Source organism: Nelusetta ayraudi, unplaced genomic scaffold (assembly GCF_046127955.1).
Source record: "Nelusetta ayraudi isolate G7.1 ecotype Tasmania unplaced genomic scaffold, CSIRO-AGI_Nayr_v1 ptg000009l, whole genome shotgun sequence".
Taxonomy (NCBI): Eukaryota; Metazoa; Chordata; class Actinopteri; order Tetraodontiformes; family Monacanthidae; genus Nelusetta; species Nelusetta ayraudi.
In genome coordinates, this window is record NW_027466059.1 from 1,265,710 (window position 1) to 1,280,481 (window position 14,772).

The 14,772-nt window shown below is 43.6% G+C and overlaps 1 protein-coding gene across 1 annotated transcript; it reads right to left on the reverse strand.

The window, feature by feature from the left end:
• Positions 1–816: 816 nt before the first annotated feature.
• ferry3 (FERRY endosomal RAB5 effector complex subunit 3) lies at positions 817–14,514 on the reverse strand. Its single transcript, XM_076019225.1, has 14 exons — positions 14,302–14,514; positions 13,732–13,914; positions 13,272–13,417; positions 11,926–12,107; positions 11,266–11,365; positions 10,995–11,119; positions 9,689–9,795; positions 9,374–9,571; positions 8,109–8,237; positions 7,488–7,556; positions 7,200–7,402; positions 4,987–5,044; positions 4,264–4,331; positions 817–2,469 (listed from the first exon to the last, which is right to left on the reverse strand). The coding sequence occupies exons 2-14, from the start codon at positions 13,907–13,909 to the stop codon at positions 2,374–2,376; spliced, it is 1,659 nt and encodes a 552-aa protein (XP_075875340.1). The 5' UTR covers positions 13,910–13,914; positions 14,302–14,514; the 3' UTR covers positions 817–2,373.
• Between the last annotated feature and the right edge of the window lie 258 nt (positions 14,515–14,772).

Sequence of the window (14,772 nt, forward strand, 5' to 3'; positions counted from 1 at the left end):
TACTCAAGATATTGTGACTAAACAAACAAAACCTCCCCCACATCATTGCACCATCAGCAGCATCTTGAACAACAGATTCACAGATGGATTGATGCATTGTGTGCTGTGGTTTATGCCAGTTTGCGACTCCACCAGTCTCAGCAGAACTCATGATTCATCAGTCCGGGCAATAGTTGTCTGTTTCCTGTTCTGAGCTGACAGAAGTGAAACCAAGCCCACCCAGCCATCTTCTGCTGCCCCTCAAGGGTCAACATACAGAGTTCAGATGGTCTTTACTTGACTTACTTGTGCCAGTCTCTCTGCTATCAACAAGCATTTGTTGATTATTCTCACTCAGAGAACTGTCCCTGCTATTTTTTTTTGCAAACCCCAAAGATGACTGCGCATGAAAAATCCCAGTACATCAGCAGTTTGCAAAATACTCAGACCCACCTGTCCGGTTTGCTTACAACCACGTCGCATTCAAAGTCACTTAAATCAACTTTCCATTCCAATCTGATTGTGTTTGGCCATAGCACACTGTGTTGACTATTTCTAAAAATAATGTTTTTTTTCCATGTGTAAATTCCTTTGGTTGTAGCCATATCACGGGTGATTAAATATTTACTTGAATGACCAGAGTTGTAAGCCTGCCTCATCAAATGTGCAATCCTGTATTCTGGTGAAAACTCCCATCATTGACTTTTGAACTGAAATACACATAATAAAAAAATAGCCCTGCTATAATTTAGACTTTCGGTGAAAGAACCCCAAAACTTCATACCTACTTTGTGCGGACCAGTTGAAAAGGAAACCAACACACACTGTACACTTACATGTTGTTTATGTGTTTATTTCTTCAGGGCAGAAACATTAGAAAACAATTACAGGTCTTAGTATGATGCCATTCCATAACATCCTCAAGGTCGCCAACCATCTTGTTTCTCTTTAAGAGTCTGAATGCAAATTGCTACCGTCTCTCCTCACGATTATTATGTTCGCAATAATAATACTTGCGCTGCCACACGCACACTGTCTCACAAGCTGAATTGATTTCAGTCTCTCTGGCTTGGTGCAGGACACCACAACGTGCAGGAATGCAATACCAAAGAATGGTATGTGTTGCATTAACTTCAGAAAGACTTTGTGCTCATGGTCCCATCACTACTAAATAAAACACTGCCACAAGAATGCTTCAGTCAGTCCAAGAAGAGAGGGGGGGGGGGGGTATAGCGAATTTGGTACCAGCGTAGAACCTCTTTTGTGAAGATCACATATCAAATGCATGTGGTTAAAATCTGTTCACTTTCATTATTCAAACAGACTGGAAATAAGGGACAAAACAGGCATTTGACAGTGGTGAGTTATATTGTGTTTCCAAAATGTTAAACGTCATTATTATTTTTTTTTTTTTTTAAAGTTCATTGTTGTACCCTGTCAGCCCCTTTTTGATACATTTGTGACTACAGGAACAGTGCCATCTGCTGTCACAGAGCAGGAGGGGAGGGACCACAGGCAGGAAGAGTAATGCTCACCACAGCTCACTGCAATGCAGCATAGAAATCCTTAAACGCTGCTCATCAAGCGGCGAGGCCACTCCTCTAGCCAAGTTTGTCACCTCTCTAGCGGAGATTAAATACTGATCTAAAAACTCCTCGACGCTAGAGTTAAAATCTCACTTGATATTTGAACTGTGTGACTGATTCAAGGGGGGTGGGGGGGACAACAATGACGTGGCAGCGCATCAAAACTAAAGATTTAAGCTCCGTCGTTTTATTTTAGTCGCTTTGATGAAATCTCGGCGAGCGAGGAGCGTCGCTCAGGCTCAGTGAGTCAAAGCAACCGGTGCCACCTCCATCCTGCCTCGTCATTTCTTGTAAACAATGCTGCGTTTTCACTTTTTGCCCTCCTCTCACGGAGGGCTCAGACATCCGACCCCGCATCGCGTGTGGCTCGAACGCCCCGACGCTGCAGGCTCACAGGGGGGGAAAAAAAACTGGAATAGTCGCGAGTGCCGGCAGCTGATGTCACCGTGTCATAAAAGTCTGTCACCAGAGCGACACCCCTGGAGGCTTGAAGGCAATGCTGGCAGCTGCTTTTGCAAAGCATATTGAGTCCAGAGCTCTGATGCACTTTGCAGGGTCGTCCCGTTTTAGAGAAGCTAACAAATACACAACATCGTAAATGAAAACCTCTGGCGGCTTCAAGCGCTCAGACGCCGCCAGGTCATGTTGAGTTCCGTTGAAAGGTGGGTTGGTGTTTGGTGTGATGGTTGCCACTTTGAAGAACTCTCTTCCTTCCTGCCCTCCAGGAAAACAAAACGACCTGTCGCAGTTCTGCGTTCCGTGTCGGGGAGAGTCAGCTCCAGCGCGACTTGTGGCGTCTCACTTTGCCTCAGTGCTTGGAGGAGGTGAGCGTCAGGGTGGAGGAGACGCGGAAGATCTGAGGCAGCATGTTGCTCAGCTGGTAGAACATCTCGTCTGAGATAGTCTGGGGACAAACGGAGACAAAGTCGGGATTAGGGAGTGACATGGGACTCGGGTTCATGCAGCTGGAGCTGAAAAAACGAGTGTGTGGATCACCCAAGTGTAAAGACGTCACAGGCTGTACTTGGGTTGGACAGCAGTCTTTGCTGAGGATGACAGTAGTCAGGATGGTAGAAATGACCTGCGTTCAGCTAACTAGCGCCAGACAGCCAAACAGGCCACGTAGCTCTAAAACTTTCGCCACTCGTTAGATAAGGACTTGTAAGTATTAATCTCGAAGTAAAAACTTTGTCAATCACACATTGTTTGACTGCGCAAAACAAAACAAAACACACGGGGGGGGGGCATATATTTAGCTGCTGTCTGTCTTTGAAGCGCAGAGGACGAGAAGTGCTATTTTAAATGGTGCCTGAGCCTGCGCTTGACAGGAAGCCCTTTGATGCCGTTGGTTGCCGTCGTCTTAACCCGTCAACGTGGCACGGAGCTATCGGCGCCGCTGCCTTCCCGAATAACAACAGGCATTCTAAGCGCGCAGCATCCAAATCAACCCCAAAACTAAATAACAGCCGTGCCTCATCCCACAGCTGAGGCCCCAATTACACGTTTGGGATGACAGACAACATGGTTCCAAAGCTGAACCGGAGCATTTTTCCTTCATTTACTCTTCTGCAGGCGGACCGTGTCTACAGTACTGTCTAAGAGGTGAGATTAGATGATGAAGATTTTTTTTTTTCCACACTAGTCTAAACAGCAAAAAAAAAAAAGAAAAAAGAAAAAATCCAGCTCTATATAATAGGATTTGGCTTCCTCTTCAAATAATTGCTTCACCACCAGATTCAAAAACAGTTTCTTCCCCCCAGGCTGTTTCCCACATCTCCCCATAAGCCAACTTTCAGCCTCATGAATATTTGCACACTTGCACATTTTGCACTATTGTACATTTCACTTTTGAATATCAATGCATATATGTACACATATTTACCTGTTTTTTTTTTCTATTTTCCTTGCCTTTTCTTCCCTGGAGTCAAATTCCTAGCATGTTTACAAGTAGCTGGCAAATTAATCTTCTGATGATCTCAGTGCTGAACATGTTGAATAAGCTTTTCAGTCAAATAAAATCCCCCGATACAGTTAATGACTCTGGATTCCCCTCAAAAAAAGCTTATTACCAGCTCAGTGGTCTAGTGGTAGAGTGTCTGCCCCTGAGACTGGCTGGTTGTGGGTTTGACCCAGACCCCCCAGAATCCAAGTATGGCGGCCCATTCATTTCAATGCAGTGGCTCACCCAGCGTGTACGCCGAAAAAGTTTTGTGACTTGCGCATTAATGGGCCTGTTGAGCGTGCACGGTAGTGTCACTTCCCATCATGCCTCTGAAACTCACGTGATCAATTTGGCCAATCAGAACAATTCTGGAGAATGTACGACATTGTGACATCACGCTGGGAATAAACCCTTTTCTGGTGATTTTCTGGCCATTACAGGAAGGAAGATTTGCTATAAATCGCGTTTCAGGTCACAGTCGTCCTGTCAGCTGTTTTGAAGGTGTTTATTTTTGTATTGCACTCTATGGGGAAAAATGCTTTTTGGGCCCGTGGGATTTTTTTGCTGCAGTACCTCAAGTGGCCACTGGGAAAAATCGGTGCGCCAGATCACCCAATGATTCCAGCACCACTGCTGCCCACAGCTCCACCCAGGGGGATGGGTCAAATGCGGAGGGGAAATTTCGCATCCTTCGGGATGTGGGACAATCGCTGGGACTTTAACGTAGAAGACATCGGCAAAACATTCTGTCATCACCTTTGGCACGAGAAACTGGACGGTGCGCGATATCCCTCCGTCCCATGAAGCCATCTCCATCATAAAGCCTGCAGATGAAACAGACAAGTTACTCTGACGGTAGAAAGCGAAGCACCACTCCAAATTTGTCCGGCAGAAATCGATTAAGCTGTCGTCAAACAAGCAGAAAGCCCCTTCATTAAAAGTCTGTCATCGTGCCTGCATCACTGGGCTCAATCTCTTCAAAGAGTCGCTGCCCCTGAAGGCCAATTAAGAGCCGAGACGTCAAGAGGGCCATGACAGTGTTGCTGGTCGAGCGTAAACGCAACAATTTCATGTGCTGTCATATAAAAGCCGTACGACAGCACTGCCCAGTTTATGTTAGGAAAAGAGAAAGTACTGACAGATAAAGAAAGATTTTTTTTTTTTTTACATGTTCATTTTTTTTCTAGTAACACATTCGTTTCAAGCGTCTTATGAATTCGGAATAAAAGGCAAGATTTAACATTTAAAGTGCAACAGAATAACAAATTTAGGAAGCAGCGGTAAGGATATCACAGATAAACCTGAAGGTTAAGTTAAGGCGACTGGACTGGTTTCGGCGTCTTGAGGACACTTCAAGGCACTGAATGACCAGAGGGGAAACAGAAGGTCTTCAAGAGCTCAACTCCAGTCCAGTTGCCTGAACTCAAACTTCAGGACTTCCTGGACGACTGAGAAGCCTTCACAGACGGTGTGACGGACCTTTGACGCATTTGAAAACCAGCTCAGCCCTCTTCAGACACCACGGTATGGTCATCTCCTGCAGAGAGAAAGCAAAGCAGGTCTGAACAGCGGAGAGGTCAGTCAAACCAAACTTCATCTGTAACGTCAAGACTCCTCACACTTATTGATACAGCAGAGGGTCACAGAGATATGTGAGAAGAGTACTTTATCCATGTACATGTTGATATCATGATGACGCTGCAACAGCCTTTTTTGACGACGACAACAATCTGGAAAGTCATCTAAATAATAATAATGAAAAAAATAAAATAATAAAAAATACTAATAATTAAATAGTAATAATAGTAATAAATAAAGATTGTGTTGTTTTTTGTTGTTGCAAGAATCACATTTCTTAAATCCAGAAAATGAAATAAAAACAATTAAGCACTGTAAGCACTTGAACTCATTTGGCCAAAAAAAAGAAAAATGAAAATCCTTCTTTATCAAACTACAGAAAAAAACCCTCACCTTCCTTTACCTCTCATTATAACTCCTGAAGGGAAAAGACTATGAGTAAGAAGAGAAAGGGTCTCGTTGTGTTACAATTTGCATGAAGAATTTTGCGAACGATCCGTGAAAGATTTTCTGAATACCAAAAAACAAGAAAGTTCTTCTCTCCTCTAAACATCAAAGAAGTTCAAAAGAAAAATAAAAGATAGATTTTTTTTTTTGTCAAACTACAAGCAATCTTAAACTGTCTGTTTTAGACAGACTTTCAAAGGCTGCAGACTTAGAATATGAAAACTTTCTGATGTGACGTGGGAAGGAAAATCTTTACAAGGCGTGTTAGGGCATGAGTTCACCCGAGACAGACGCTTGTTTAGCATTTACTTGCGGGATTCTCTTTTATTATTGAGTTATAATTGTTACCCGGTTAAAGAATTAGAGGGAATCACTACTCGGTTGAAAAGAAGATCCCAAGTCTAATTATTTCTAGTCGAACTTGCCTCGCATCCCCCAAGATATGAAAGGCTTAATTCACCAGTCATTGAAATCCTTAATTATACTTTCCACTGTTGAGTGAGGACACTGGCCTGCCGTGCACCCATCAGCCAACACAAGATTTTTCATGACTGCCTGGGAAACTTTACGTTGTTGGCAAAACTCACAGCCAGGATGGGGATGGGGGGGAAAAAAAGCAGAAGCAGAAGAAAAACGTGAAGAATATATGTTGACGATCATCAATTCTTGCACAGAAACATGCGAGGGCGAAGAACCCTTTCACACCAAAAAGTCACACGCAGACAAAACGGGAGAGTTAGCGCTAAAGGTTAAAGAGCTTAGTGTTACCGGCAGAGCGGTTGAGCAACGCTGATGCGCACCGGTGGCCCAACTGTGTGCTATGGTGGATGTTTGAACTTGTCTCCGTTCCAGAGAAATGTTTGCAACTCAAGCATACAATTTCTACTTTAGCGATTAATCACAATCCCTCACTCAAGCGATTGACACTTCAGACTGACATTGATTGTTTTTATTCATTGTGGGATTATTTTCAACAACCGTGATACCCTACCTTCGCATCAAACCACATTCTTGTTTTTTTTTGTGTAGGCCTTGCAATGGCAGGGCTAACACCTTGACCGCCCCCTGGTGGCAGGCTTATTTATAAACGAAGCCGTCTCAGAAGGATTGCGCTACCAAACTCAAATCGTCCCGCCAGGAAGCGTCTGCTGCGCGTTCGCAGCGCGTTCGCGGCTCCGCAGCTGAACGCGGCCACGTGCAAGTTCACGCCGATTGTGGCGCGAGCGCGTTTCACAAGCGTCAAAATGAGCCACGCTGGTAAAGAACGCTGCCGTTTATTTATTTATTTTCACGCTTCACGTGTAGCGACTGCGTCAATCGCAGCAGGTAAAAATCGTTCAGACAGGAAGTCAATGACAGGAAAACACGGTGGATCCGGTTGATTTTCATCATAAATCAACCGGATTTTCGATGGAATTTGTTTTTCTATGTGCTGTATTTTAATGAGAAAAGCCAACGTGACGCATTGGCTTCAACACCAGCAGTTTTGTTTATTATTTTTTTCCTTTTTTACACAGAGTGATAATTCGAGACACAGTTGGGACCGTCAAAAGAGTTCTGTTTCACTTGTTTTCTTTAAATACACGCAAAACTACCTGGGTTGCCTGTGCCGCAGACGTTTAAATCCACCTGTTTCAATCAGCCGCGACGCGCCCGCCAGTTCTCACCTCTGACATCTTGTGGACCAGCAGCAAAGGTACGGTGATGGTCGTGATGTCGTGGGTGCAGCACACCTTCAGGATGTTCCTCAGGCCCATGATGGCCGGGTCTCGGGCCGTGATGTTCCCCGAGCGCACGTTGTCGTCCACGCACAGGTGGAAGACGGCGTGCACCTCCGACAGGTTGGAGTGCCGCGAGATGTAGAACTCACCTGGCGGGAGAGGGAAGGGCGGGGTGAGCGCAGCGAGGAACCAGAACGACGGATGGGTCGAGCAGCAAGTTGATCTGGACTCTACCTGGTAAGATGTTGGACGGGTTCCTTTCCATGTTTTTGCTCTTGTCGTCCCCTCCGTTCTTCGGGATATCTGTGAGGACGTACAGTCGGTTAGTCTGCAAAAAAGGCCCAAAACAGACTGAAATGTTCCACAGAGACACCTCATTCCTTTCATGGGAAGAACTAGAGAACTACAGTCTGAAGTGAAGCGCTTGGCCTGTAGTGTGGTGAGGATCTGGGAACAATTTAGAGCAGAAGATGCATGAAGCGCTTTCTACTTCCTGACTATTTAATCCTATCTTTTGCCTGGAATGTCGCCGACGTTCTCCGGCTCTGTGAGAATGTTTACAGTGTAAAGCTTCCCTGCTGCAGCAACATTACAATCATGTCAGCAGCCCTTAATCCGCTATACTCTTTCCCTTTTTTTTTCTCTCTTTGCGGGTGTCTGGATTCCAAATCAAGATGAGGACGATATTTTGCAAGACATGCCAAAAAAGAATCTGACTCAGTGGGAGAATGAACTGTACATTCAGCTTTTAAGCTGTTATCAGTTCCCTTTGTTCTGCTTCCATCCTTGAACACGTCACACACACAATGCAGCTGCGGCTGACAGGGGAAACGAAGGAGGCACCAAGAGTCTGACCGGGCTGTTCTTTCTGCTTGCTGCTCCGCTGGGCTCTCGCATAGAGCAGCACTTGCTGCACCTCCTCCAGCTGCTCCTCCATACAGTGGAAGTGGAAGTCGGTGCACTCCTGCGCCACGGTGGCAAATTCTGCAGGAGTTCAGAAAAAGACACCGATCGACATGAATATCTCAAACAAAAGACGACTCAGTGGCCGAATCGGGAAAGTAGGGATGTCCCGATCACATTTGTTTGGTCCCGATCCGATCTTTTTTTATTACCTTGAATAAACTGAATCCATTGGATTTGGACTTTTCACTTGCCGCATTGCAAAATAAATTGGATTGTTTGCTTCAATGATCAATCCATGCTTTGATTTTCCTCACCGTTTGGTTTACGTAACAAACTGAAGAACACAGTGAGCAAAAATGAGCATGGTGATGACTTCACTCCTTGCTCAGTAAATCATGTAAGCTTCGCTTAATCATTAACTTCTGTTACAGTAAGCCACTGATACATAATAAACTCATAAAAAAAATGTAGCAGCTCAAGTTTAACACTCTACTCAGTAAAAAAAAAAAAGTCTATATACATATGTAAATAAAATAAATATATTATGCAAATGTAACTTATCAAGTAAGTATTGCTGTGCTCGTTATGCAGTGCCTCGAGGGTAGCTCGTAGCGTGGCTCAGAGAACTCCAAAAGCCGACGAAAGCCGGAGTCCTCCACCACGGAAATGGGCTTGGTCGTCTGAGGCAATAAACTCTGTGAGGTGATCCGTGGCCAGGAAACCTGTCTTTCCTTCAACTAGCGAGCAGCGTCTGCTGCCTCAAGCCAGGCTCTTGATTCGGTAGCAGCGCTCGTATTCCGTTTGTTCTGCTTTTCTGTTTCTTGAGATGCCGAATTAAATTAGCTGTGTTGTAGGAAGCTCCGCTGCTGCCACCGCATGAAACCGTTGGCTTGCAGACTTTGCATTCGTCTTCCAACTCGTAGAATCGCCACACGGCCGACACAGTTGTGTTGTTTACAAATGTGGCCGAGCGGAAACCTTCCACCTCAATACGTCACGTCTGTTCGGAGCACGGCAGTGCTGACTGGCAGGGGGCAGAAATGCGCCTCTTGTTTGTACATTTCAGACTATAAATGCACAACATTAGTGATATATTTCAAGATCGGATGATCGGGGATTTTGAACTCAGATCGGCGGATCACCGATCTAATAAAACTAAATAAGTAAATTGGGACATCCCTACAAGGAAAGAGAAACAGGTGTCCCCCTCCGACCTTTCTTGATGCCACTGTAGGAGTTGACCCTGTTGTCGACCAGCAACACCAGCCCGCAGAGAGAGGACGAGTAGAGAGAGAGGGCCGTCTGCAGCCGCCTCAGCTTTTCTCCGCCGCTTCCGTGCCGCCGGTGCTTGCAGAAGTCGAGGACATCGGCCCGGACCAGCCGCAGGTTGTGCATGGTCTTAAGTTGGGCCCCTGTTCGAAGGGAGATGTTCTGCTGAGTCAGTGGATAGAAAACTTCATTTTGCTGCCTCAAAGTAAATGCAGTTATATACGATGTAAATAAATTAGTAATATGAGCATGTCCTGCACCTAGATGGATGGTGAAACTCTCCTCCAGCAGAGGCTGCTCCTCATACATCCTGGACCCGGAGTCTGTGGGCTCTGACAGAACGCTCGACTGCACTTTAATCTCCTCGCTGGAAATCAAAAACATGGGCGCAAATAGTAAAATGTAAGAAAAAAAAAAAAGAGAACGATAAATACAGAAAACAGGAGGTGTATGCAGCCAGGGTAATGACAGAGACAGTTCAATCAGTACGGAGCTGATTCATCACTGAAAGAAAACTAAAATGGTCAAAGCAGGAAAACAAAGTATTTTCATCTGACTTCACAGGTCTGTTGCAAGATTTGTTTGCTGGATTAAAAAGCAAAAATGTTAAGAAATAAAAAAATGTCTTCAGATTTAGCTCTAATACCCAACACTATTAAGAAAAACATCCCCATGGTCAACAAACAGTCTACGACTGAACTGTAGTCTGCAAGACATGAATTTGAAGGGGGGAGAAGCATCCCAGTTAAGCTCTGCTGGATATTTATCCCAAGATGCCAATCATAACTGACACGGCAAAGCCGGACATCAGTCAAACTGAGAGGAGAGCGTCTGGGCCTTGTGTAATCACTTCAATTTCTATGTAAATGCACTGGGAGCTGTATTGGGCCATCAAACACCCAGTCGTGTTTGGGATTATAGTAGCTTTGCCAGTTCAGCCGCTGAGATGCCAGTAATCACGAGTCAGGACGCACGAGGCGTCTCATTTGATCGATTTCACGTATTTCTGTTCGATAAAACTCTTTCTGCTCATCCTAAATGTTAATGTATGCTCCAACCTTCAGACCCAATCCTAGATTTCACACTAAACTCTGCAGAGACATCATCAGGTTATCTCCCGAGGTCAAGTGATAGCTCTGGTTCTGAGACTTCTGCTGAGGGATCCTACTGTAGTTCTCACTTGTCTGTTTTTATCCTCTACCTTTTTTTTAATCCATCTCTTCATAAGGCCCAGCCCCTGCCTGCACCTGAGCTTCCTTTTTAATCTTCTTCCTCCGTTTCCACATGCGACTTTCTAATTTATGTGATTTTCTAATTTATGCGATTTTCTAATTTATGCTGAGCTGCAATGTCACGAAGCGCCAGTCGCAGCCTGGAAGGGACGATGTCACTGAACTGGGACCATATTGAACTGATTTATCTGCGATTATTGACAAAATGGATCGAGCTACTCTAATAATTATGTGAGAATAACACAATAGGTGTGCGTCTGTTTACAAATACCCTTAAGATAAATGAACTCAACATCACCAAAACAAACACACACACACACACACACAGACTCACTTAATCTTGCTGCTGTCTTTGGATTTCTGCAGGTCCTGGTGCAGTTTGATGACCCACTCCTGATACTCCTGCTTCTGGATCCCTGTGACTTGCTTCAACTCGCTGGCCCACTTGTTTTCCAGCACCTGCCCAACACAGATAAAGTCAAAAACCGAATCTCTCTAATGCAATGACCCCCAAGGAGAACAAGTGAACAGGAAATTTAATTTCATAAATCCTGCAAAAATGTTTGCGAATGAATAATAACATTGTCCACACGTTCTTCTTTTACCTGCTGTGCATCAAAGTGTTGAGAGGCGACCGCATTTACATCCTGGTCACTCAACGTGTTTCCCAGCTGGTGCATCACTTCATCCATTTCAGTGCTTTGCCTGGCGGACAGAGAAGAGTCACTAAATGTGTGAGCTGAGTCTTGTGAATCACCATTACATTACATTTACATATTGATACTCATGATGGGCAGCAATGATTTAATCTAGCACGACTAAACAACCTGATGTATGTATATGTATTTATTATTACACTTCAAGAAAAAAAACCATCTGATTAATTTATCAAACCTGGAATCAAATATAATACATCAGATTGATATTTTTTGCACTTGAAAAATATCCTTTAAGATTCACACTAAACTCAAAGGGGTTGTATACAGTATGAAGTCTTTCATAGCAAAAAGTTGTGCGTTGCATGTACAGCCAAATAAACCCACAAGGGCTCATTTTAAATGGCCTCTAGGGGGCGCTATGATATCACTTTTTACTCTGGATGAAACTGGTTCTGCAATGCATAGTTTGGATTACCTGAAGTCTGTCAAACTAAATTTAAGATACATAACTTAAATACATATATATATATATAGATACAATATATGTCACAGTATACATGGGGAAATTAGGGATCCCGCTTTGAGATGACAACTACAAATACCAACCTCTCCTGCAGCTTCTTTATCTCCATGTCTCTCTCACTGATGAGCTCAGAGATGCTCACAAAGTAGTTGTGCTCGAGGTTGAGGAGTGTCTCTGAGGCTGGGGAGTGGATCAGCTCATGGTAAACATCGGCAAAGTCCTCATCCCAGCTGGGCTCCTCAGGCCGAGCGTGCTCCAGCGTAGACTGGAACAGCAACACCAGGGAGAAATTACATGACGTGTCTAAAAAGGGTGATTACAAAACTCCTGCAAATGAATATGTATTATAACCAAGTCCAACTTCACACTGATGGTTTGCTTAACCGTTTATAACCGTCTGATCTACTCTGTGAGGAAGAGCCGTGTGAAGCAAGATGCTGACTCGCAGCAGAAATTCGGACAGAGTGCTTTGTAGTCAAAGCAAAGAGGAAAGGAGGAAGGCCGAGTGCAGCATCAACGTATTTTGACTGTTTAGGCTCAGCTCAGGAGATCGATGTAGTCGATGCACGGCGACCGCGATGAAGACATCTTAAACACTGTCAACCACAAAGCCACAATCCTCTGTTTATGCAAGCTCAAGGGTGTCCTGAGCATGGGTGCAACAAATGCTGGAGGGCTCCCTTATATATTTCTCTGAAACTGGGCAAACAGTTGGGAGTATTAAATGTCTGAGTGCACCTGGTCAGGCAGACATGACATGCTTTTGTCTGAGAAAGTATTTCAGCTGATATTTATGTAGATAGGAGTAGGAGCCTCACAAATAAATTTCACTTTGCACAAAAAAACAACTACCTTACAAAAAATAAATAATAATAATAATGTAAATCTACACATCAGAATCACCTTGGATGTAAGAGCCCAATATGGTTGGTCCTGGTCATGTTCAGATAAATATGTTGAAGTTCCTTGTCTTTCTGAAGCGTTCAAGGCCAAAGTGCTTGAAGTTAAAGTTAAGTGCTCAAAGTGCTTTTTGAATCACACAGTCAGCAACGGAGCTGTACTTTTTTTTTTTTTTTTTTTTTTTTAACTTTTCCGTTCCATCACAACAACCAACTGCATCACCAACACATGGAATAAATTCTCACGTTTTCTTGTGGCACAACTGCAGCGTGAAAACAAGCTAACAAGTGAGCAGAGGAGCAAAAGCAGCAAAAAAGCAACAGACAAATGGTTTTATGTTCGACTGGCTAAAAAACAAGAATCATACACGAGGACGTCTTATCCTAAAAATAACTTTGGAATTTTCATCCTAATTCCTCCTTTCTCATTGCAAAATCTTTGCAAATACAAAACTTCACCGACGGTCATGTTCCGTCTGGTTTGTTCTATGCTCATTGACGCTGACAAAGCTCAAACTGATGTTCCTCACCTCCACATAAGACCTCGTCCATGCATTTGTGAGATGATTTACATCAACATCTCCGGTGGTGAGTCTGTGCAGCGCCAGCTCTGCCTCTCTGTCATAATCCAGGATGGTCTCACGCTCAATGAAGCTGGAAAGTGAGGATTTGAGCTCTGAGAAGAGAAAAATCTTCAGTTATTCAAAATCATTCAGTTTTCAAACAACCATAGTGTGATTCTCCTGTACCGTTATCTAAATGTGGTTGACATCTTCTTGTGAGTTTTTGAGGACCTGATTCAGTTGATGAATTTTCACTTCCTACAAAAAAAAAAAATAATTATACTATTCCTGAATTTGAGCCTACAAATCACTTCCTGAAAGGTAAACGTTAGCCCCCGCTTGAGTCCCTAATTTTTAGTAATTATTTTAAATGTCTAGTCGTCAACCTGCACACAAAGCAGCAGTTTGGTATTTTTGCCATACGCACCATTCTCTATGTAGCAGGGTATTTTGTGGAGCAGCATCAGGCGTCCATGGAGGTCACTGATGTTCTCCTGAGCAGGAAACTTCAGTGGGACCTTGAGAACACAGTTGTGTTTCCCTGCCTTGAACTCAAACACGAACTCCTTCTCAGCAGAACAGTTCACTTTGCATTTGTTCTTCATGGCTGCTGAAACCCAACAGTAGAGCACGAATGAAACCGTTAAGACGTTGAAGCTAATATCAACTACATGCTTTGAGTATGTGTTACAGTATTACAATCTAAGAGTTCTGTAATTACACTGGGATTTTTTTTATTTATTTATTATTTTTTTTACTGTTGCTTTATACATTGTCATAAAATTACGTCTTAATTTTCAAGCCATGTTTAAAAACGACCGTAGAAAGCAGGATGAGCTTTGCTCATCGTTTCTCTCACGAGCTAACGCATGTTCCGTTTAAGCTAGCACGCGACTACTAACGATCTGGTGCAAAGCCACAAATACTCAAACAGCGATACTCGCCCGAGTATTCTATATTCAAGTAAACAGGAAGATGGTGTGAGGGACATAAATACCTAGTTTGAATGAATCTCGTGATTCCTGTGGCAGGGTCCGTACTCCTGTTTTGGTTGTCAGCTGACTGTACGTGAAATTATTAGTGTGGCGCTCACAGCACTTTCGCGAAAAATATTAAGGCTGAGTTTAAAAAGGACTCAGAGCTGCTGATAAGAGCGATGGTATTTTAAAGTATCCTAAGTCTCCATTTTGCATGATTTTTTGTTTGTGGTTATTTTTTTCTCTCTTACATTCCAAGTTTATTTGAAGAAAGAAGAATCTACCAGTTCCACTGATTAATTTACAAGAGTCTCTCTGTGGTCATTGTCGCCCTCTGTGGGCCAGGGATAAAACCCCACTTTAGATTAAACGCAAACATACAGGGCCCAAGGGGGGAAAAAATAATAATAATAATCGTGGCTGTTCTGACAAACATGGATGGGGAAGTGAACTTTTCATACAATGAACACATTTTTATTTTATTCTATTTT

What these genes read in the sequence shown, in the direction of transcription:
- ferry3 (XM_076019225.1), bottom strand. Translation starts at nt 13,909, where the DNA reads ATGAAGAACAAATGCAAAGTGAACTGTTCTGCTGAGAAGGAGTTCGTG. An exon ending in ATAAAGAAGCTGCAGGAGAG is followed by an intron (nt 11,366 to 11,925) that starts GTTGGTATTTGT and finishes TCTGTCCGCCAG; the next exon opens with GCAAAGCACTGAAATGGATG. An exon ending in CCCGTCCAACATCTTACCAG is followed by an intron (nt 7,403 to 7,487) that starts GTAGAGTCCAGA and finishes CTCTCCCGCCAG; the next exon opens with GTGAGTTCTACATCTCGCGG.